At 29.7% G+C, this 24,727-nt stretch overlaps 4 protein-coding genes across 4 annotated transcripts in view; 1 reads left to right on the forward strand and 3 right to left on the reverse strand.

Moving 5' to 3' along the window:
* Positions 1-7,659: 7,659 nt before the first annotated feature.
* On the forward strand, positions 7,660-12,323 carry LOC107011477 (probable L-type lectin-domain containing receptor kinase S.5). The gene is made up of 2 exons (XM_015210996.2): positions 7,660-9,257; positions 11,279-12,323. The coding sequence occupies exons 1-2, from the start codon at positions 8,012-8,014 to the stop codon at positions 12,097-12,099; spliced, it is 2,067 nt and encodes a 688-aa protein (XP_015066482.1). The 5' UTR covers positions 7,660-8,011; the 3' UTR covers positions 12,100-12,323.
* Positions 12,324-12,440: 117 nt separating this feature from the next.
* LOC107011478 (2-oxoglutarate-dependent dioxygenase DAO-like) lies at positions 12,441-14,908 on the reverse strand. The gene is made up of 3 exons (XM_015210997.2): positions 14,538-14,908; positions 13,131-13,446; positions 12,441-12,955 (listed from the first exon to the last, which is right to left on the reverse strand). Exons 1-3 carry the CDS (start codon positions 14,876-14,878, stop codon positions 12,707-12,709), a joined length of 906 nt encoding a protein of 301 aa, XP_015066483.1. The 5' UTR covers positions 14,879-14,908; the 3' UTR covers positions 12,441-12,706.
* Positions 14,909-19,106: 4,198 nt separating this feature from the next.
* Positions 19,107-21,456, reverse strand: LOC107011479 (2-oxoglutarate-dependent dioxygenase DAO-like). The gene is made up of 3 exons (XM_015210998.2): positions 21,045-21,456; positions 19,813-20,128; positions 19,107-19,635 (listed from the first exon to the last, which is right to left on the reverse strand). Exons 1-3 carry the CDS (start codon positions 21,383-21,385, stop codon positions 19,387-19,389), a joined length of 906 nt encoding a protein of 301 aa, XP_015066484.1. The 5' UTR covers positions 21,386-21,456; the 3' UTR covers positions 19,107-19,386.
* Positions 21,457-23,613: 2,157 nt separating this feature from the next.
* Positions 23,614-24,727, reverse strand: part of LOC107009643 (2-oxoglutarate-dependent dioxygenase DAO-like) — a 36,331-nt gene continuing 35,217 nt past the window's right edge. The window contains exons 2-3 of the mRNA XM_015208991.2: positions 24,170-24,485; positions 23,614-24,084 (exon numbers count right to left, since the gene is read on the reverse strand). Of these exons, the coding sequence (XP_015064477.1) occupies positions 23,833-24,084; positions 24,170-24,485 (568 nt within the window). The 3' untranslated portion in view covers positions 23,614-23,832. The remainder of the gene's footprint in view (positions 24,085-24,169; positions 24,486-24,727) is intronic.

Genomic DNA, 24,727 nt, shown 5'->3' on the forward strand with positions numbered 1-24,727 from the left:
ATATATATATATATATATATATATATATATATATATATATTTCAAAAAAAATACTAAATCATATTCTCATCCTAAATAATAGAAACTTATGAATAAATAGAATAACAGAAACATGAAAAAAAGTGATTATTCTCATATTGTACTAAAATTTGACATTAACAATAATGGAATATAACAACTTCTTTTAATAAGCAATGAACACACTAAGCCTTTGTGACAATCTTCAATATAAAGTTTTAAGTTATAACTTCCACTTAATTTAATAATATGCTTTTCATGTGGCCAATTTGGAATTCTTTACATAAAAATAACTATCAATAATTAGATCTACTAATATATATGAATTTACATAATAAAATTGAATTCATGTCCACATTAATTTCTTTTAAAATGTCAATATGTATATATAATCCAATAAAATCCCTCCCAACACACAGCACATTATACAGCTGAAAAGCTACTTATTTTATCTCATTCTTTATGTAATGGAATCATATGTCATTAATTTTGCCTTATCTTTGAATAATAAATAATAAAAGGTTCTTTTATTAAAGAAAGACTTTATTGGATCTCCTTTTTAATCATTTACTAGACACTATAATCAATTAATGAAGATTTATCTCCAATCAATACAATAAATCAAAAAGATGTGTGGACACTTGCTGTCAAAAGAGAAAATAATAGTAATGTAGATTTACTCATTTAAAAGAATTTCTTTCTTTTTTAAAAAAAATAAATAAAAAGAAAAATGGAATTCTTTTTTCTCTTCAATCATTAGACTCAAATTATTTCTAGAAGTTGCATGAGAGCTATATATAAATGCACATAAACTTAATAAGTTTTGTTTAGACTCAATAAATATTTGATTGACAATTCAGTTATATTTATAAATTAAGTTGAAATCGTAAAAAAATCATAATAAATAATATATAAATCTTGAATATAATCGTACAATCTTTTATTATTGATTTATTTCCTTTCCCTCTTTCTACCTTTGTTCATGGTAAGTATAGATTTTATTTTTTTAAAAAAAAGGACTAAAAACATACTCTAATAAATTAGAACTTTTTATTTTTTTGTAGATTGCTAACTTCATTTTTCTTTATCTATATTTTATCTTGATAGATATTTTCTATATACTTGACTTCACATTAATCAAGTGAAAGTTAAACACTTAGTTTGTTGTATTATGGAAATGTCCTTTTTAATATTGGGTTGGACCCAACTTATTAGTGGTATTTTTGCCTTATCTTCTAAAACTTTTAACAAAAAAGTCTTTAAAGCTTTCGTAATTGATCATAAGTTCTGTCTTATAAAAAAAACTAGTGAATTCAGCCGCGCTTCGCGCGGTCATAATAATTCGTTAGATTTACTAACTAACTTTTTAGAATAGTTGAGTACTTAAAATATTTTATATATTTTCTATAGTGATATCCTAACGATTAAATCAGATTTCAAGTTTTAATGAAATATATTATTAGTGTTTAAGTTTTATATCTTTTATAATCTTAAGTAAGAGTTTTTATCTTCTAATAATATTTTTTATATCGCTAAACTTATGCTCCTTATTTTTGTAAGTAAAAGAAAATTTGATTCAAGAAGTTATATACATGTTTATCTATACATAATTTTTCCTTTAATTTATATGGAAGCATTGATGAAAAACATTTCAATATAAATGCAACAACCTATTTAAATTAGTTATTTAAACTTGAAAATAAAAAAATAAAAAACGTAGAAACATAAGAAAGAAATAGTTTTGAACTGTGCAAACCCAATTGATCATTTGACCTTCAATTTTTATGATTCTACCATTTTAAATTGTCACGACTTAAAATTTTAAAAAAAAATAGAAAAACAATGAATAATAAATTTTATTAAAAAAATAATCAATATATATCGTATGGTAAAAATAATTTAAAAAACTAAACAATCTATATTTTTTCATTCCTCTACAAATTTATATATGTCGTGTCCATTCAATCATAATCATAAGTAACTAAAAGGAGGTATTTAATCATTATTTTTATTTATTTATTTTGAATTTCAACTATGCAAAACTCAATTTGACTATGAAAGTTTAAAATTTAACTCATAATTTTTAAAATTTTGAGAAATAATAAAAAAGATTTTCAATTCAAATCATTGGCAAAAAGTCAAAGTAATTTGCATTACACACTCCCAATTTTCATAAATTATTTTTCATTTTTTAAAATAACAATTATTTTTTTTAAAATTGTACAATAAAAGTGGACAATTGCCTATAAAGTTTTCTGATTTATGGTCATAATTATTGTGTCTTAAGAAATTTATATTAAAAAAATGTAGTGAAGCAAACTCTCTTTGGTGTCTTGTTCTCGTTTTACTTTCCTTTTCTCTAGCAACTACAAGGATAAAGAATTAACAATTCATAATATAAATAACGATCAATCTCTTTTTGTGTATGAAATTTTGAGCAACGTTTTTTTTGTTTATATGCTTCTAAAACAATTTCTTGAACTTGAATTTAAATTTGTTCCCACAAAAAATATAATATTATACTTACAGTTCACATTTTATAGATGATTATGTCTTTTAATATGATATTTTTACAAAAATGTATATAAAAAAAATATTTTCACTTCTTTTGGTATGTGTGAATTTTAAGCAACCTCGTTTTGTTATTGATTTTCAAATGTGTCTCTTAGGTTGAGACTCTAAATAACACTTCTTCCAACAAAATATAAAATTATAGTTTATAGTTCACATTTTAATATATTACTTTTGAAAAATGTATATAGAAAAGAAAATAGATATTCTCACTTCTTTTGATGTATGTGAAATTTTTAACAACCTTTTTAGGTTGAGACTCCATATAAGACTTTCTCCTGCAAATTATAAAATCATAATTCAGGGCTCAAATTTCATAAAAACTCATATCTTTTAATAAATTTCTTTTGAAAATTGAATAAATAAAAGAAGATAGATATTCTTACCATCAATTCATATAAAAGAAAATAAATTTGAGCCTCCAAGCAACACTCCTCAAAAATAGAATATCATAATTCAAGGTTAACAATTCATAAACACTCATGTCTTTTGATAATTTTTTTCTGAAAAATGCATAAATAGAAAAAGATAAATATTCTTATCATCAATTTATATAAAAGAAAATAGAAATCTCACCTTTAAAATAAACAGTAAAATATCACCAGCACCCAACAATTGACTGAGCTTCTCAATCATTTGCAATGTTTCTTATATTTATATGTGCAAATATGATATAACTACAATACATAATAACTCATATGGTAAATGTCATTAAAAATAATGACTTTTCACATTTTTATATTTATTAAATTACAACGAAACTTACCTTTTAAATTTCATAACTACTGCATTGATCATTTCTACATTTCCTTATAGAAATATAAGTAGTACAAAAAAAGTGAAAAAAAATTAGGGGAAGAGATTAATAATAATGGTAGAGAATATCCTAAATATGGATAGATTAAATATGACATTCATACATGTAAATTATAATAATAACTAAATTAATAGATGAAATTTAGGGACAGAATTGAATATTTGCAACACATAAAATGAGTTTTACGTATCGTTATCCAGTTGGGTATATTGTAACGTACATATACAAAATAATAAAGGAATTAATGTAAGAATTTAAACGAAAATGATTAATAGAGTGCATTTATTCAATTTATTTAATATATTAAGATGAAAATAAGATAAAATAAAAAAATCAGGCATGAAAATTACATACTAAGATAATAAAATATGGACAACACTGACAATGCTAAAATAAAATAATTAAAAAAAAGGAAAAAAAGAAAGAAAAAGACTTCTTGCAAAAAGAGTTTGAAATAAAAAGAAGAAGAATTGAAAGGAAATTATGAATGAAAAAGGACAAAATGTTATGCAGTGTCAGATATTTGCTTTAGTATTTATAGTTAGTATAATAATTAGTAACATATGAATATGAAAAGATAAATAATAATTAGTAACATATGATGAAAAGATAAATAACATCCATTGGAGTAATTATAATTTAATGACTTTAATTATGATTAGCTTCAATATTTAAGAGACTCTTTTTATATTTTAAAATTTAAAAAATGATTTAAAAAATATATATAAAAAAAAAGATGAATATTTTTCTAGCCCTTAGAGGCATGCCACATCAGCGGTTTTGAATTCAGATTTATATATATATATTGATTTGCATTATAATTAATAGTAACACGAAAAAAGTTTATTCGCATAAATATTTACACTAAGTCAATATAACATCAATAATATGCATTCTACATATTGTATTAAGTTAGGCACAAATTGTGATCAATATGTATTATATTGTTTAATAGTTCACGATTTTTTTCTTCCACTTTATAAGAATTATTCTTATATTTCACATTATAATATTGTACATTCTTTAACTGAAAACATATATTTCGTTGTTAAATTAAGCAACAAAAGTTTTACCCAAGTAGTTGTTGTTTTAATTTAAGGTCAATTTTTAAAGATTTTTGACGTTTTATAGTTAATTGACCTTAAATATTTTATACAAGCAACAAAAACTTAAATCCTAATTATTTGACTTAATTAAACACAATATTAAAAAGAGAGTTGGTGTTAACAAATACCAAAATGGGTTACAAAGGAACAGTATTACGCCATTAATATATTTATTTTTATAATTTAATGTGATAAGTTCGTTGACTATTTACTTGGTCAAATGATGAATTTTCTTTTATCTCTTTGAAGGACAAAAAAAAAATTTTAAAGCGTGAATTAGGTTCACGATTTGAATAAGAAATTGCTATTTTATTTAATGCAGTTAGCGATTTATTTGTGGATTAGAGGGCGGGAACAGTCTTTATCTTTAAGGTAGGTAGCTTCAGGTGGGAAGGGCTCGGGGTTCACTTTTTTATAATCGATAGATATGACGGATAGTTATTTTCTTTAGCTTCGTTCAGTCATAGATTTTGAAATTAAAATTATTTGAAGTTGTGTTTGCATATGTTTTTTGTTTTCTTTCAATAAGATTATATAGAGCAGCGGAAAGGTCGGAATCTAGTGAATTTTCCTTTACAGTGTAACTCCGCATCTTATCCATCGTGTAATGCATGACAGTGTGCCTTCACCCCATGATCTTCGTGCCCCGATTGTACCTTCTGTATCTGTAACTGTAAGTGCATATATATACACTAATTTATATGTGGATTCCGCTTCGAGGATGACGAGTTGACTTCACAAAGCAGAAAATGCCTCAGATATTCCATTAACGATTAGCTTAGCCTATTAAAGGAAAAGATAGGAAGAAAAAATTGTGAATAAAAATATCAAGAATCCAATCTTCAAAATCAAATTTCACGATTAAATAAATATTTAAAAATAAAATATTAAAATCTATAATCAAACGCTATGCTATATTGATTCAATCAAACGGTAATGAGTAATGAATATACCATATAAAAGGAAAAATAAAGCAAATAAGCACACTGCCATAAAAAGCTAAAAATGCATAAAACAAGTGACTCTTTGTTCATTTTAGATGAAAAATATAACCCTTTTTAACTCCAAACTCTATATAAAGAATAATTTTAATTAATAAAATATCCTTTTTAAACGGTCAAACGAATATACAAAAATGAAACACACAATAATATTAATATTATTCATAAACAATCAGTATTATATTTGATCATTCTGTTCGTAGTACGCAAATTGGTCTAAGCCTATCAAATTTCACAAAGAAAAAAAAACATATTTCTTAAGTAATATAATGGTTTATTTAGCAGAAAATAATTAATTCAAAATAATTATCGCTTTAAAAGTTTCAGATAATAATTAGTATAATAATTATTTTCTAACTATACCTTATATTAAATAATTACAAGTACTCACTTCTCAAAAAATATCTACTAGCTAGAACAAACTTAGTAAATAATATTTTATAATATTTGTTATTTTTCTTCATAAAAATGATAAATTAAGACGATATTTACGTTGAGACGAAAAAAATAATATGTTTATACAAAAAAATAATATTATAATACACTTAAATTGACTCAAATATTATGTTTACATTTGCATTGAAGTACACTGCAAATCTTCAGTTTCTTAAATTACAATACTACCTGTCGTACTGCAATAAGGATTCTCTCATTTATCAGCCACCTTTTTTAAAACGAAAACAGCAATAATTGAGTTTAGTCATATCATATTTTTTTTTTGTTATAAAATATTTAAAACGTTTACTAAAGTTTCCAGCCATCATAATAGTCAATAACACATAGTAACAAATTAGAACACACGTCATAACAAGGTTTATATCTAAATTAATTGTATTAGAAAAACAATATACATGACATTATTTTTAAAATGAAGTTGATTGTTTACGGAAATATCCACCATCATATTTTGTAGAAAAAGTTTGAGAGATTTCACGGATATTTTTGTCATTTTTATTGTTTATCTTAGAATAAATAATTTTGATATTGTCATTTCATCATCTAACAAATTCAGAAGCGAAATCAGGACTAAGAGTTAGGGGTTCTATATTTCTTTTAAAATGGTTAGTCAATTTTGTTAGGCGTTTACAATTAATATACATATATATATTTAATTAATTTTCTAGTACAAATACATGATTTATGGAAAAATCACGAACCTCCACCTGACTCCACCTGTGCAAAGTGCTAACAATGACAAGTACATAATTACACTAACCAAATAAAAGATAAGACAATACTATAAATTTTTTTTTTATCTCAAAATTATTTGTAGTTGTCTAGTAAACGACCCCTCATTAAAATTAAATCCTTGTTTATCTTTTTCTTTTGCGACATAAAATCATAGCATAAAAATGGCATATGCAATAACAAATATTAATATTAATTTTAGATAAAGTAGAATAAAGCGTGCACCGAATTTTAATATGAATCGTTCAAGTGGGTATTAACTATTAACAAATATAAAAATGAGAGGAAAAGACCAAAAGGTCCCCACAAAATTATTTAATCCAACTAGAAAGATACTGACCTGGAAGGGCATGTGCTGTACAACCCAAACTTTATCCCCTCTTGTCTCTTTACTCTCCTTTTAATTTTAAAATTTAAATTAATAGAATACTCATGCAAATAATTATAAAAAAATGCACAACTAAAATGATTTACATATAAATATTACTCACACAATCAATAAATTTTAAGCATATGGTATAATGCAAGTTATTATTTTTATCAAACGTATTAATATACCAAATAAGATCGATAATAAAATGATAATTTCATTATCTTTAATTAGTCGTCTCAAAAGTAAAATCTAACACTTTTAATTTGCCTATAATTATCTAGTAATTTTTTCATTACTAATAGAATAGTAATGAAACACCTTATGTTAAACAGTGTTAGACTGACATTTTCGAAACTTATATTGTTTAGATAGATTAAAATTTTAATTTACGTGTAAATACTATATATTGATATGTGCGTCTACTTTCTTATATTTCAACTCTCATTAGTCATTAGTATAATTTCTAGCTATGTCACTGTTGATAAAACTTTAACTCAAAAAATAAGGAGTAAAGAGTCGGAGAACATGCAAGTTCTAGTAGGTATATATCGATAGTTTTACGAAATAAGTTGAGATATGTGGAAGCATATTAATAATATCGTAAAATAAGTTGAGATACGCAAAAACATGTCCGGAGACCATAATCATAAAAATTTAAAAAGAAGGGGCAAGTTCTAGGCAATGGTATGAAAGAGTGTGAGACCAAGCCAAAAACCTATTCAAACTTCTTTAAAAAAAAATGTCTCTAATTATTTAAGTAGTATATCTCATTTTCTTCACTCATTCATCAATTATTTTATTTGTATCTACAAAAAAAGCAAGACAAACTCAACGTGCTTCAAAGTTTCTGCTCATTGATTTTTTCTTCTTCCCCTGTTTTCTTGTCCATCACCAAATCTACTTCCTCTGTAGCCAAGAAACTCACTGCTGATGAAAAATGGGGTTGTTAACACCAACAACACTCACCATTTTCATCATGCTCTTTTCTTTACTACAGCTCAAGCTTCAAGCTCAAAAAATGGAACATCGCAACTTAAAATATGCATCTTTTGATGAAACTTTCTTTGACATCTTTGAGGTTGAAAAGCCTGCAACAATTAGTAACGCTGCTCTTCAAGTAACCCCTGATTCTGCTTCTTCAGATTTCAATCGCTACAATAACTCAGGAAGAATCCTCTTTAAGCAACCATTTAAGCTCTGGGATGGTGATGTTTTCGACAATACAACAAGGGTTGCATCTTTCAACTCTTCTTTTCTTGTCAACATTTACAGACCAAATAATGAAACAGCAGCTGAAGGGTTAGCATTCTTGATTTCACCAGATTTGGAGAAGCCAGATAATAGCCAGGGCCAGTATTTAGGGTTAACAAATGGTTCTACAGATGGGATTTCTAGTAACAAAGTTGTTGCTGTTGAGCTTGATACTTCTAAACAAAGCTTTGACCCTGATGGTAATCATATAGGTATTGATGTTCATAGTGTTAGATCTGTAAAGGTCGAATCTTTAACACCCCATGGTATAGAACTTGCTCCTATTGGTGCAAGATTCTATAATGTTTGGGTACAGTATGATGGAATCAAGAAAGTTCTTGATGTTTATATTGTTGAACAAGCACTGAAAAATGGGTCTACCCCACCTATACCAAAAACCCCCATTTTAACATATGATCTTGATTTGAAAGAATATGTAAATCAAGAATCATATTTTGGGTTTTCTGCATCAACTGGGACTAACTACCAACTCAACTGTGTATTGAGATGGAACTTAACAGTTGAGTATTTCCCTGAAAAGAAAAATCCTTGGTTGAAGATTGTTTTAGGTGTTGGGATTCCTGTTGTGTCGCTTTTGATTCTTGGCGCGGCGTATTTAGGGTATTGTTATCATAAGAAAAGGATTGATAGGTCACAGTCTAACATATTGGGTGCACTCAAGAGTTTGCCTGGAACTCCACAAGAGTTTCAGTTCAAGGCTTTGAAGAAAGCTACAAACAATTTTGATGAAAAGAATAAGCTTGGACAAGGAGGATATGGAGTTGTTTACAGAGGATTTTTAGCTGGTGAGGAGAACAAAGATATTGCTGTCAAATGGTTTTCTAGGGAAAGCATCAAAGGGCAAGATGATTTCTTGGCTGAGCTTACTATTATCAATCGTCTTCGACATAAACATCTTGTCAAATTGCTTGGTAAGTGTTCTTAGTTTTTCTTCAAACATAGATTTTGTGCATTTGTTTGAGTAGAGTATTAGAGTTATATTGTGCCTGTTTTGTTTATGATCTTCGATAACAGTTAGGGAAATGATACTGATAACTGATAAAGTTGATGCCATGTGATCAAAGTTATTAAGTTGCGTACAATAGACCCTTGTGATCCAATCTTTCTCAGTATAACTACAAATTTTGAGTCTCAAATAAGGCCTTATCTCCAATATTTCAATTGAAAATTAAACTATACAAATAGGGTAAAGATTAGTTTTTTTTTTTTGAGTATGTACATGAAATGTGTGAATAACCTTCAAGGCAAAGGAAGTTTCAAATGTAGGGTAAATTTTGCTCAAAATTAGTTGCATTTTCTTGAATGTCCCCTCCTGCCATATTAAGCAATGAGACAAGGATAATGGAGAGGAGCCAAATTCAGCAATCAGAAATAGAAATTGTCCTCTTATGTTTTTTGATTCTCAATGAAAGAGAGAATTCATTACCAGGATTCGTTGATGTGACTTGAAATAATGGTGCCAAATACCTTGTAAAAGTTACTGACAATTTAAAGCCAAAGATTGGTGGGACATCAAATTTAATACTCCTTTATTCCAATTTATATGTCTTTTTTTCTTCTTTCTTTTTTTATTATAAAAAAAATGACTTTTTACCTTTTTTATTTCATAACTCCATCTTTTTTCAACTTTACACATAATATGTTAGAGACTAATATTATAGAATATTTTGATATATTTAACATATTTTTTACTTTAAAATCATAAAAATCTAAAATTCTCTTTATTATCTTAAATTCCGCGTAAATCAACAAATAAATTGAAACGGAAGAAATTTATGTAATCTATTTTTCAGACTCTCCAGCAGTGATGTTGCACATATATTGGATTCTTTTTAGAAAAAACACTTTTTTTTAGAGGATCTGATATGTATTCATCGACATTTTTAGAGAGTGAGCAACACTATTACAATAGACTCATTAAATGCACGAGGACATGCCATTATCTTTTTATGCTTTTCTTTTCCTAGTAACAACTAGTAAGTGATCCATGATCTTACATGCTTCTTCAACTAATTTGTGTGATTTTGGCATGGTACTAGTCTTTCTAATCTGACATTTAGCATGCTAGGAATTTACTAAGTTGGATCATCTTCTGACAAGCAAATTTCCCCTTTTGAAGAATCAAAGTTTTCTTGAACATTTATAATAACTTGGTCCTCCTTTTTGTCTTCAATCTCCTTTTCCATTCTTAGAATTCTCAAGTCATCCCAAGGATTTGTCTAAGTTTTTGTTACCTGACTAACTAGATTTGCGTCCCATAGGGCCTGTCAAAGTAAGAAACACAATATATCAGGAGTGTCTCCATTTTTTTTAATGTTTGAAGTCGAGACCTCTAGTTAAAGAACCACACTCTCCTATAGTAAATGTTTTAATAGTTGATGGTAAGTAAGAGTTCAAGCCAAAAATATCAAGGAAGTTAGAAAAACTAATGGAATGCCTTAAAAGTTTTGACAAAGAACCAACTTGTTGCTATGGTCCCTCCAATTTAGAAGAACAAGGCACTATCTTGAAGTGCTTCATTTTGATTTGCTTAAAAGAAGATGATCATCCTTTGCTGACCATGGAATAAAGCAGCCATTCGTCAAAGTTCAAAACAATTTTTTTATGTCAAAATTTTGGGAAGCTTCCTTCTTGTCCTAACATCCCTTTCATTCATTGTCAATGATTAAGACAAGTTTTGGATGTTAGTTGAATGATGGTAAATTAAATCCAATGAAAAGGACATTAATTCTGTATTATAGTATACATTCATCTTCAAACACCTAATCTTTGTGTCACCTACTCTTGTCATCTGGCCCTACAAAGAGATAAGGTTTGTAAAACACAACAAAAAGTTGACAATTTGGGTAGTGTGCAACTTCTGTATCTAGCTATTTTTACTGATTAAAAAACAAACATAAGCATCTTACAAGATTGCATGTTATGGTGACAGGATGGTGTCACAAGAATGGAAAGTTACTGCTTGTGTATGAATACATGCCTAATGGCAGTCTAGATATGCACCTCTTTGCGGGCCCAGATAAAGAGCCGCTGAGCTGGCACGTCCGCTACAAGATTGTGCAAGGTGTTGCCTCAGCATTGCATTATCTGCACAATGAGTATGAGCAGAGAGTGGTCCATCGCGACCTGAAGGCGAGTAACATCATGCTTGACTCAAAGTTCAATGCGCGCCTTGGGGACTTTGGCCTTGCTCGGGCACTTGACAACGAAAGGACCTCGTATGCTGAGGCAGAAGGAGTGCTTGGTACAATGGGATACATTGCACCAGAGTGTTTCCACACAGGGAAAGCCACACAGCAATCTGATGTGTACGCGTTTGGGGCAGTGTTGTTGGAAGTTGTATGTGGCCAGAGACCTGGAACCAAGATTAATGGCTTTCAATTCTTTGTTGATTGGGTTTGGTACTTGCACCGCGATGGCCGTATCTTGGAAGCTGTTGATCCTAGGCTTGGAGATGACTATGTTGCTGATGAAGCAAAGAAACTTTTACTACTTGGTTTGGCTTGTGCACATCCTATAGCTACTGACAGGCCTAAAACACAGGCAATAGTTCAGATTATATCAGGGTCAGCACCAGCACCAGAAGTTCCACCATTCAAGCCAGCATTTGTGTGGCCATCAATGGTGCCAATTGACATAGACTCAAGTGTTATGGACACAACATCCATTACTACTTCTCACTTCAATTCAGGATGGAGTCTAGACTATCAAAGCAGGGAGACCCCAACATATGCAGACCACTCTTTGATGTAGTTACTTTGATGGTAAACAACTATTACCAAAAGGAAAATTGATTTTTTTGGCCTTCAATTTTTTTAAAATATTTCCTGTAATTATGTTTTCTTGGGAGGAGGTTAAAAATTTCCTTCAGTTTTTCACTTTTTGTTTGATGTTATTTTTCTTCTTTTCAATTTGTTAATGGGGCATGATGAAAAGATCAGGCAGCGTATGTACATTCATATAACTCAGTAGTGTTACATTATGTCATATTTACTGTTTTCCTGTCTTTTTCAACCAAAATTATGTAAAAGGAAACAAATGGTGGCGAAGTATCTTTGTTGCCTCAACTGTACTACTACATACAACTTAAAGAATTCCAAGATCTCAAATTGTAATGAAAGATAAGACCTGTTCTATTCTTTAAAAAGCAATAGATAACAGAAGAACACACAATACAAAGATGGATAATAGAAGCTTTGCTGATATGCATAAATGCTCTGCCATTTTATAGGCTATTGTAGCTTTAGATCATTGACGATATATAGATGATGAAATCCCACTAACATATATTGTCTTTCTTACTTTCAAGATCATTTCTGTAAATCAATATAACGGAGGACCTTAGATGCTTGCCAAAGTTTTACAAGTTAGTACGCATAAGTTCAAGAGTTTCCCCTGCCTGCAACTTTGTTGAGTAACGGAGCTTTCTATAATCAGTGAAAGTGAAAGGAACATACATACGGGGGTGTACAGCATCTACCAGCTCAGGTGGTGGTTCCACTGCTGTGTCCCTTGGTCCCAAGATGAATGAAGCAATAGACACCCGTAGTTTTGCTTCCTTGCATATCACTCTATGCTTGATAGAGTGTAATCTTCCATTGCTCCATACCTTCACATTGCAAAAGGCAAGTATCATTGTCTAGTTCTTTTTTCTCAATTTTACAAGGTAAGGGAGTAGGAATTATCTAAGTTCCTGCTAAACAAACCCCACCACAGGCTAGCATAAGATTGTTGGAACACGTCAAATCTTGAAAATGAACTAGGTAGAGTAGCAGCATAGTTACCGTGCCTATGTCTCCAAGGTTCACAAGGAGGGTGTTTGGCCAAGGATCAACTGCTACAAATTCACCAGACTTCTTCATTACCTCAAGACCACCAACGCTTTCATCATCCTGTAGAATAGTAAGGAATGCCGAGTCTGTGTGTATCTGAACCCCAGAGGAACCTACAACTTCTGGCGTGAAGTTGTACTTGTTAATCCTAAACTGACAAGGCCAATCCTCAAAAGAAACATTTGGCAGTCCCAACCCTTCACTCATCTTTCGCAGAATGTCCATCATTAGTCCATTAATTGCTGCAGCATACTTCTTAATTGTCTCTCTGTTCACAGTAGCAATCAAACTGCTTTTAAGCATTCTTGGAGAGCAGTCTTTTGAGATGTCTTCAATATGAAATGTAAAAGTATAATTTACCCAAAGATTCCCACAATTCTTAAAATATATCCAGATACCGATTCGTTTTTCTTGTTAATTTCTTTATGATGCCACTCCAGCATGTAAGAAGCACTTCTTTTAGGATAGTCGTAGTATTACTCTTGTAGTTCCTTATTTCTTTGATTTCTGTTACTATTTATTATTCCTTGTACTTCGATTATCTAATTATTTTGTTGTAGTTATAGATTGCTTTGTCATGCCTTGTTTCTTCAGTACTCTTATTTTCTTAAGCTGAGGGTCTATCGGAATCAACCTCCCAAAGTAGGGTAATGTTTACATACACACTACCTTCCCCAGACCCCACTTGTGGGATTAAACTGAGTATGTTGGTGTTTAACTCATATTACAATTATGAAAAAAACTAAAGTAAGAAACAAGAGAAAATTAAGTGTTTATTAGCTTCACTGATCATTGAAGTTCCTTAAACTACTGTGCTAAACATAAGTACTAAACTTGCTAGCAATACGAACAAATCACTTCCAGATCCCACCAGCAAGATATACGCTGACATAGCTAATTTATCAAGGATTATCGGTAATAAATAAATCCTACTTTTCATTTTCAAAACAGCAATACCAACTATTAATGATGCACAAAGAACTCAACTTTTCATCATCAAGAACACTAAATAAGTACTCCCTCTGTCCCAATTCAAGTGTCTTACTTTCCCTTTCCGATCTGTCACAAAAAGTGTCTTTTTCTACACACAGTAAATTTCCAATTCGACACTCTACATGACAAGTCACAAGCTAATTGATCAAGGGTAACAACAATGAATCCTACTATTCATTTCAAAACTTCATCAAACAACTTATAATGCACAAAGAACTAAACTGTCCATCATCAAGAAACCAAAAAGATTGTCCTTTTCTATATTTACCTACTAATTTTTTCACTGAACATAGCTAATTGATCAAAGGAAACAGCAATGAACTCAACTTTTTCATTTTCAAGAAGCTTAAAAAGTAAAAATCAAACCTTTGGTGTGGAGATGCATCCAACTGAGTACAAAACTCATCTAAATCTTCATGACAAGACATATCATAAAGACCAAACGCTTCATAAAGAGGGTTTATTTCACTAGGAGCCATGTACCCAGATCCTACAAGTACATCTTTGTTGCGTTTCTTGATTTCAGTTGGAAGATCAAACAATGCCCTCACCACTTGCTTCATCTCTGCCATGAGTGAAACTGGAAGGATTTTATCATGGTTCAAAATTCTGAAACAACCCCATTCCTCACATGCCCAAATTAACTTGGATAATTGCCTTGGAAAATCATCTAAATCAATTACTGGCACTGAATTTTCACTCTCCATTTTGAGTTTTTGCTCTTAAATTTGTTTTTTTTTTATCTTGGGGTTTTTATAGACAAGGTTAACAGCTTAGAAAATTTGATCAGAATTTAATTAAAAATTATTTTCTCGTTTTCAAAAAGAATATCAATTTTTTATTAGTTTATTTTAAAAAGAATAATTCTTTTTATTTTTTGGCTCTTTAACTTTAATTTATAATAAAGTCTTTTTTTTAAAATTCCGTTATAAGTCAAACTGAGTCATTCTTTTTGAAACGAAGATAATATCTTTTTATTTTAAAATAAATTGATATTTATTTTATTTTTTAATTAAAAGATGTTAAAGTTAAAAAAATAAAAATGTTTTTTTAAAAAATAAAACAACACATTTATTTTATCGTTCTGATCAAATTTTCTAATTAAAAAGATTTTTATTAAAATTTATAATTGATATTTTAATTATCACGTAAATTGAGATAAATATAAACGAAAGACGTGAAGAATTTGGATGGGTCGAACACAACTTGGGTCTTTCCGCACGATTGTCTCAATTCTTTTACATACATCACTCTCGTAGCTAGGGAAAAACAAAAATCGAACTAAAACCGATAAGTCAAACCGATAAAAAAGTTTTTGGTTTATAGTATTGAGTTATTGGTTTAGTGGTTTTGATAACGGTTTTGATTTTTTTTGTTATCGGGTTATCGGTTCTTAACGGTTTGAAAGTTTTTTTTAACGGGTTAACCGATAACCCGATACTAAATTAAATAATTATATTTATACCATTTTGTATAGAAAGTCCTCGACTTAGAGTTTGATTTCCTACTTTTATTTTTGGTTGTCTCAAACACTTGGTTATTCAATAATGTAAAGGTGTTTGCTTTTGACCAAGATGTAACATGTGAACTTAAGTGCATGGTTTATTTGGTTTGTCACCTTGTTTCTAAGTGATTTTCAATGTTTTTTCTTTTGTGTTAAATCGTAACGGTTAAACCGATAAAAATGAAAAACCGATAAGTTAATATCTTAATGGTTCTATAATGGTTTAGCATTTCTACAAACCGATAACCAATAAGACAACCCGATAAATTTCAAAACCGAATCGAATCAACCGATACACAGCCCTAAATAGAGTAATTCATTTTATTTTATACAAATTATTTGTTAGGTTTCTTTTATAGATTACTTTTAAAACAATATTAATTTGGAAATCTCTGATTATTTTATTCGTATCAATGTCTTAAGATGTAATTTTTCTTTATTGAATATATGTCATCACTAAGAATAAGGTACTCCCTCCATTTCATTTTTATCCTTACTACTTATTATCAAGTTTATAATAAAAAAATAATTTAATATTAATTAATAACTAATTTTAACACTAACTAGTGAAGGATAAATTTGAAAGGGCATTCTAAAAGTAATACTAAAAATTAAATAATTAAATTAATTTTAAAAATAAAAAACATCTCAATAATTATTCAATTAATTTGTAGTTGAGAAATTAATAGAAAAGAAATAATTTAAATTTATGTTGACCTTCTAAAATAACATATAATTTTATATTACTATTTTAAAAAATCACCGCTGATATTTTGAGCTAGAGGGAGTATCAGATTATTAATTTATTTTCCTAGTTACATATCATAAGAGGCCATGAGTAGATAACAATAATAGTGTTATAAAATAACATGTATACACTTGAAAATTTAGTGAATACTGTGAAAAATAAGAAATATTTTCATATCTTATCTCTATATTTATATTATTTTTATCTTCTATACTTCTTTTTTTTTATTTTGCTTTAATTTTACAATACGTTATATTGTTCTACTATTAAAGGATTGAAGCAAAGTATACATAAAGAAGGTAAAAGTATTATTGTTTATTTTTCTCTCGGAAATAAGATAAATTACTATATAATTTATTTTATATTTTACTTTGGACTATGCATCAGTAATTTTTCTTACCATCTCAAAATTATATGAGTCCAGCAATTTTAATTATTTTTATATTTAAAAAGTAAAATTAGTTTTTTAAGTTAATAATTTGTAAAAGAAATTGTTCTCTATGACCTTGTTTTATTAAAAGATAAGTTATTGAGTTACGTGGCATATACATATTGATTGGATTAACATCGAATAAATATTGATTGGATTATCATTATTGGTTACTTTTGCACCTCTTTATTTTTCTTTATCTAAATATTTACTTATTGAATAATTAATATATTATTTGTACTAACAAAGTTTGTTTTGTGGTTATTTTAAAATGGTACTAAATTATGTTAATCTTCGTAACAATATTGACAAGAAATTTTAAAAGGTATTAATTTATTTTAATTTGGAATTTTTTTTATGATTTCAACATGTTGTTCTAATTAATTGATTTTGTTCATTTTTTTTGTACTTTAAGTCAAATTCAGATTATATTTATAGTTTTCGATAATTATTTTTTTGGTAATGTATTTGATTTATCAAGACATTGATTGAGGGTAAGACGGTGAATTCAAGTTTCACCGCATCAAGTGGGCAAGACACAGTTAAAATCTCGGTGCACCATGATAATAAGAAGTTTAGTTCATATTCCACTGATTTATGACCAAAGGCGTTTTTATATGGGTAAGACATTGAGTTTAAGTCTTAATGCACTATAGTGATGATGTGATGATCACTAACATAAAACTTACGCTAGCGTTTGACCATTGATTTCCAAATAATCTTGGCAAATATTATTTGGGTGAAAATTTTGGGACCATGTGTTTGGCAAAGTATTTGAAAAATATATTTCACTTTTTAGAAAAATATAATTTATACCCATAAGTTTTAAAAACTATTAAAACTAACCATAAGTTTGTATTACAAGTCAATTGAATCTTTGTTGCAACAAATAACAAAGTGTCCATGACACTAGAGCAATGTGACATTCTGGAGTGAGTGCAACAACATCACTTCATATATCGTAAAGTAGACAAAGCACATATCATCATTTAATATTCACGGAATATTTCATCACTATTTTGGTGTTTACGTAAAAAATTATGTAATACAACGCAAACAACTACTATAGAGGTTATTTTTGTACAAGATAAAAGTTTGGTGTAAAATTTAAATTTTCAAAAAGATCCCAAATAATGAGCATCAAGCACAAATACTAGAAAAAACTAGTATTTAAAAATTTGGGATATTTGCCAAAAATATTTATGAAATAATGACAAATTGTATGGACATACGCTATTTGCCAAATTTTCTCCCAAATATTATTTGAGAAATCTATGGTCAAGTACTACACAGATATTGTGGTATGTTAAGTTATAGAAGGACAAAAGACTTTCCTATAAAGGTTGTGGAGACTTGTGGTCATGACCATAATAACTAGTGTTGTGTGACAATACAAATTTGTCATTGGTTGTCTAGTAGTATGTCTTGCATGTGATGATTTTAATCATGACAATAATAATATTTTTCTTCTTGAAGGTAATGGTCACCATAATAGAATGACTTTGTAAAATTTGTGATAGTAAACAAAATTAATTAAGAGTCTCAAAATGGCTAATTTGTCACTATCCGGAGGAATGAAACTGCTCATAATATTGGGGTTGTAGTAAGTCTCAAGACAAACTTTTTAACTATCGAAAGAATTGAAAAGAAAAAAAATATTATATTGATACTATAAATTTTGAGAAAATTTAATATTTTCAAATTACTACAACCATAGTAGGCTATAAATATTTACGTATAATACTACTCATTTTTTCTCGTTGTTTGTTGTATACAAATATGAGCATGATGATGGAATTACATGCAAAAGTAAACTAGGAGTTTACTAGAATAAATATCAGTTGGTATAATTGGTTGACCATTTCAGTTCAAATGTAATGTAAAAGAATTAAGAATTTATATGTTGAAGAAATAAGGATTCTTCAAGAATTCTCATGTGTCGCTTGTTCTCATGATAAAATGATCATTGTACCAGGTAAGGTTGAAATTGTATCCCCCGAAATTATTTGCAACATATAAAAAGGTGAATATGGGTTTGTTCACCTGCCATGTGGACCGCTTACTATTATGATTTAATAGATGCATCTATGGTATGTCCACGTGTGCATTTGTATCAACTTACAATTTGATTTTTCTAAGGTTGTTCGCTCAAATTGTTAAATTAAGAGCATAGTTCCAAACTATAAAATTATGTTGATAATACTAGTGAGTTTGACAGAAATTGCTTGCCTCCAATTATAGTTAATCCGTTGATTATGAGAACAAATCTCTCAAATAAAATTTCGTATGAGATGAGTTAATTTAACGTATATGCATCAAGCCAACAAGGTTCTCCTATCACAATTGGTTCGGGATCAAGAACCAAATAATTTCCATCTAAAAAATTGATGTATGCACATATGATTTTATTGCTCCACCACACATATGACGATATATAAATGATGAAATCCCCCTAAGATATATTATCTTTCTTACTTTCAAGATCATTTCTGTAAATCAATATAATGGAGGACCTGAGATGCTTTCCAAAGTTTTACAGGTTAGTTCGCATAAGATCAAGAGCTTCCCCTGCCTGCAACTTTGTCGATAAACGGAGCTTCCTATAATCATTGAAAGTGAAAGGAACATAGATGCGGGGGTGTTCAGCATTTACCAGCTCAGGTGGTGGTTCCACGGCCGTATCCCTTGGTCCCAAGAGGAATGAAGCAATAGACACTCGTAGTTTTGCTTCCTTGCATATCACTCTATGCTTGACGGAGTATAATCTTCCATTGCTCCATACCTTCACATAGCAAAAGGCAAGTATCATTGTCTAGTTCTTTTTTCTCAATCTGACAAGGGGTAAGGGAGTAGGAATTATCTAACTTCCTGCTAAACAAACCCTGCCAGAGGCTAGCATCAGATTGTTGGAACACGTCAAATCTTGAAAATGAACTAGGTAGAGTAGCAGCATAGTTACCGTGCCTATGTCTCCAAGATTCACAAGGAGGGTGTTTGGCCAAGGATCAACTGCTACAAATTCACCAGACTTCTTCATGACCTCGAGACCACCAACGCATTCATCATCCTGTAGAATAGTAAGGAATCCTGAGTCGGTGTGTATCTGAACCCCATAGGAACCTACAGCTTCTGGGGTGAAGTGGTACTTGTTAATCCTAAACTGACAAGGCCAATCCTCAAACGAAACATTTCGCAGTCCCAATCCTTCACTCATCTTTCGCAGAATGTCCATCATTAGTCCATTAATTGCTGCAGCATACTTCTTGATTGTCTCTCTGTTCACAGTAGGAATCAAACTGCTTTTTAACCATTATAGTAGAACAGTTTTTTCAGATTTCTTCAACACGAAACGTAAGTATAGTTTACACTTTACCCAAACATGCCCCATGTTCTTAAACTATATTCAGATATCAATTTCTTCATTAAGCCACTGCAGCTTGTAAGAAGCACTTCTTTTTGGACAGTCTATTACTATTTATTGTTCCTTGTACTTCGGTTATCACATTATTTTTGTTGTAGTTACAGACAGATTGTTTTGTCATGCTTTGTTTAGTATTTTGCCTTGTTTCTTCACTCTTGTTATTTTCTTGAGGGGGTTCTATCGAAAACAACCTCTACCTCCCAAAGTAACAGTAAGGTTTGTGTACACACTACCCTCCCCAAACCCCACTTATGTTATTGTTTCAACTCAAATCACATTTATGAAAAAGAGTACAAACAAGAGAAACAAAAGCTCTTAAGTGTCTATTAGCTTCACTGATCATTTAAGTTCCTTCAACTATTGTATCAAAATTAAGTACCAAACTTACTACTAATATGAGCAAATCAATTCCAGATCCTATCAGCAAGTCACTCACATAGCTAATTCATCAAGGATATCAGCAACAAATGAACTCTACTTTTCATTTACAGAACTCCAACACCACCAACTATCAATGCACAAAGAACTCAACTTTCCATTATCAAGAAACTAAAGAAGTACTGTCTCCGTCCCAATTCAAGTGTCTTACTTTCCTTTTTCAGTTTGCCCTAAAAAGATTGTCTTTTCCTATATTTACTACATTTTCCAATTCAAACATTCCACACAGACAAGTCACTGAACATAGCAAATTGATCAAAGCTAACAGCAATGAACTAAACAAAGAACTCAACTTTTTCATTTTCAAGAAACTGAAAAAGTAAAAATCAAACCTTTGGTGTGGAGATGCATCCAACTGAGTACAAAACTCATCTACATCTTCAGGGCAAGACATATCATAGAGACCCAAAGCTTCATAAAGAGGGTTTCTTTCACTAGGAGCCATATACCCAGATCCTGCAATTACATCTTTGTTGCGTTTCTTGATTTCAGTTGGAAGATCAAACAATGCCCTCACCACTTCCTTCATCTCTGCCATGAGTGAAACTGGAAGGATTTTATCATGGTTCAAAATTCTGAAACAACCCCATTCCTCACATGCCCAAATTAACTTAGATGATTGCCTTGGAAAATCCTCTAAATCAATTACTGGCACTGAATTTTCACTCTCCATTTTGTGTTTTTGCTCTTGCTCTTAACTTAGTTTTTTATTGGAACCTGGAGTTTATTTGTTGAAGTCTTCTTATAAAGAAATGAAATAGTCCGTACTTTTTTATATATATATAAATTTTTCGTTTATAAAATTTAAATTTTTATATATAAAATTTTTATTAAATTTTAAATTATGTCACGTAAATTGAGATAGATGTCAAGCAAAAACGCGAAGAAGTTAGATGTGTTGAATTAGAGAGGGAACACAATTTCGGTATCTCCGCATAATTGTCTCAACTCTTTTGGACATACAAACACATTTGAAACGTACATCACCCTCCTGAGAGAGAGCAAAACTTAATTGTAATTAATTTAATCTATTACATTTTCTCATGGTTGTTAAAGAAATATTAATAAGGAAGGGTTTTAATTATTTTATTTTTATTTATGTCTTAATATATAATTTCTTTTATTGAATATAAAGTAATTTATGTGTGTATTGTGCTGCGCGTCAAAAATAATAATCGCATTGAACTTGTAAATAATTTATTAATATTCATACGTCATAAAAATTAATGGTAAAATAGGTTCTTAAAAGAATATTAGCAATATTTAAATATGAATTTGTTTATTTGTTATTATATCATAATCCAAGAATCTCAAATGAATGAATTATTCATGAAATAATAATTTATTGATTCTTTAATCAACATTAAAATGAAAATAAAGAAGAAAATAAGAATATATATACATTTAAGTTGCATAGATTATACAATTGTGATATATGTCTTAGGAGAAAATTTAAAAGTTTGTTAACATATTAAAAAAAAAAAAACGCTTGAACATGTAAGCAATTATAATTTTTGAACTTGCATAAAGAATTTCTTCCATTGATAAGTGAGAAACTTCATATATATGTAAAAATAGATAATATGTAAGCTTATATATAGTACTTTAAGTTATAGAATTTAATATGAAATATCAAAACTTGAATTCTTGGAACTGAGTACAATAATTATTTTCTTCACAATAAATATATGTACTATATGTGTATATGCTGAATATAACCGGAGAAAATAACTTTGCAGAAACATAAACAACAGTGTTTAAAACATGTACTCAAAAATAACAATTAATATCATATGCATAAATTAATGAGTATAAAAAACATACCAAAATATGTAAAAATAGAATGAAATCAAAAGAAAAAAATTGAGTTCACTGAATGCATAATGTCCCCTTAAGAATATTATTCCCCTTCAATACTCGAGAATCGAAGAATTACATCCTCTCGGGATGAAACGATTTTATTCACCAACTTATTGATACAAAAATAGTGGTGTCAGTAAGTCACTCAATAGAAGCAAGCACACGAATATTTAATTTTTGAGAAGTAGAAGAAGAAGATCATAATTTTTGTTGTTTTAAAATGAGAGGAAATCTCTATATTTATAGACAACAAAGGATAGTAACAAATTTTTATCGTGTCTTCAGAAATTTACAACTATTTTGAGAAGTTGCAACGTTCGAAAAATTCACAACCTTTCATAAAAGTTGCAAAGCTTCATTAAGGTCGCGACTTTTCATAAAAAATAAAACTTTTGAAAGAAGTCGCAAGTCGCAACTCTTCGTTAAAGCTACAACTTTTCATAAAAGTCATAACTTTTGGAAGAAGTCGCAACTCTTCATTAAAGTTCACAACTATTCATCAAGTTCACAACTTTTGATAAAGGTCGCAACTCTTCATTAAATCGCAATTTTTCATATAAGTCACATCTTTTCACGAAAGAGGAAGGCTAATTTTGAAAATAAATAGATTTAGAAGGAAATTCTTGCTTGTGATAGCGCCGCGTAGGCGAGCCTAGAGTTCTCTTTTATATAAATATACGATATGATGATATGTCATCACTCCACAATTAAAATATACTCGTAGTTGTTAAGAACAATTACTAATTAAAGGTAAAATGAAAAATGATATCGTAATTAATTTTACTTTGAATTTCTAAAATAACAAATAATTTTAAATTACCTCGACAGACAATTTGAGACAAAGGAAGTATCGAATATTTAATATGTTTAAGAGTTATCGTAGGAGATCAATTACAGGATGGAAACGACTGATATATTCGATGAATTTTATAAGTGAGGTTTGAAAAATAATTACGTATTTCAATTGAAGTGGTAATAAAAAAGATGAGGTATTTGATAACATAAGGTTGTTTTCCAAAAAAAAAAAAGAAGTCATGGACATTCATATAACTCAGTAGTGTTACATTATGTCATGTCAACCAAAATTATGTAAAAGAACCTCATGTTGTGCCAAATTGGAGAAGACAGAAAATGAATAGTGGCTATGTATGTTTGTTCCTCAATAGATTTATAATTGTAATGAAAGATCAATTCTTTTAAAAGCAATAGATAATCAGAAGAACACAATGCAAACATGGATCATAGATGCTTTGTCAAGTTTTACAAGTTAGTACGCATCATAAGATCAAGAGTCTCCCCCGCCTGCAAATTTGTTGATAGACGGAGCTCTCTATAATCATTGAAAGTGAAAGGAACGTAGATACGGGGGTGTTCAGCATCCACAAGCTCAGGTGGTGGTTCCACTGGTGTGTCCCTTGGTCCCAAGAGGAATGACGCGATAGACACTCGTAGTTTTGCTTCCTTGCACATCACTCTATGCTTCACAGAGTATAATCTTCCATTGCTCCATACCTTCACATAGCAAATTAAAACGCAAAGTATCATTATGTACTTCTTTTTTTCTCTCAATCTTATCTAAACAAACATAGTTAATTACCGTGCCCATGTCTCCAAGATTCACAAGGAGGGTGTTTGGCCAAGGATCAACTGCTACAAATTCACCAGACTTCTTCATGACCTCGAGACCACCAACGCGTTCATCATCCTGTAGAATAGTAAGGAATCCTGAGTCTGTGTGTATCTGAATCCCAGAGGAACATACAGCTTCTGGGGTGAAGTGGTACTTGTTAATCCTAAACTGACAAGGCCAATCCTCAAACGAAACATTTCGCAGTCCCAATCCTTCACTCATCTTTCGCAGAATGTCCATCATTAGTCCATTAATTGCTGCAGCATACTTCTTGATTGTCTCTCTGTTCACAGTAAGAATCAAACTGCTTTTAGTCATCAAGAAACTAAATAAGTACTCGTCTATCCCAATTCAAGTGTCTTACTTCCCTTTTTTCGGTCTGTCCTCAAAAAAAAGAGATTCTTTTTCTATATTTTTAGTAAATTTTCATTTTCCAATTCCAACATTCTACACATACATAGCAAAACTGTTAGGATATACTATTAACCATGCGTTTTGATATAGTATTAATATTGAACAATTGTT

This window comes from Solanum pennellii, chromosome 2 (genome assembly GCF_001406875.1).
Source record: "Solanum pennellii chromosome 2, SPENNV200".
NCBI lineage: Eukaryota > Viridiplantae > Streptophyta > Magnoliopsida > Solanales > Solanaceae > Solanum > Solanum pennellii.

Excerpts from the sequence above, each read along its gene's own strand:
- LOC107011478 (XM_015210997.2), bottom strand. The coding sequence starts at position 14,878 with ATGGAGAGTGAAAATTCAGTGCCAGTAATTGATTTAGATGATTTTCCA. Across the intron at positions 13,447-14,537 it reads GATGCATCTCCACACCAAAG|AGAGACAATTAAGAAGTATG; the intron begins GTTTGATTTTTA and ends TACTGTGAACAG. Across the intron at positions 12,956-13,130 it reads ACCTTGGAGACATAGGCACG|GTATGGAGCAATGGAAGATT; the intron begins GTAACTATGCTG and ends TGCAATGTGAAG.
- LOC107011477 (XM_015210996.2), top strand. The coding sequence starts at position 8,012 with ATGGGGTTGTTAACACCAACAACACTCACCATTTTCATCATGCTCTTT. Across the intron at positions 9,258-11,278 it reads ACATCTTGTCAAATTGCTTG|GATGGTGTCACAAGAATGGA; the intron begins GTAAGTGTTCTT and ends TTATGGTGACAG.
- LOC107011479 (XM_015210998.2), bottom strand. The coding sequence starts at position 21,385 with ATGGAGAGTGAAAATTCAGTGCCAGTAATTGATTTAGAGGATTTTCCA. Across the intron at positions 20,129-21,044 it reads GATGCATCTCCACACCAAAG|AGAGACAATCAAGAAGTATG; the intron begins GTTTGATTTTTA and ends TACTGTGAACAG. Across the intron at positions 19,636-19,812 it reads ATCTTGGAGACATAGGCACG|GTATGGAGCAATGGAAGATT; the intron begins GTAACTATGCTG and ends TGCTATGTGAAG.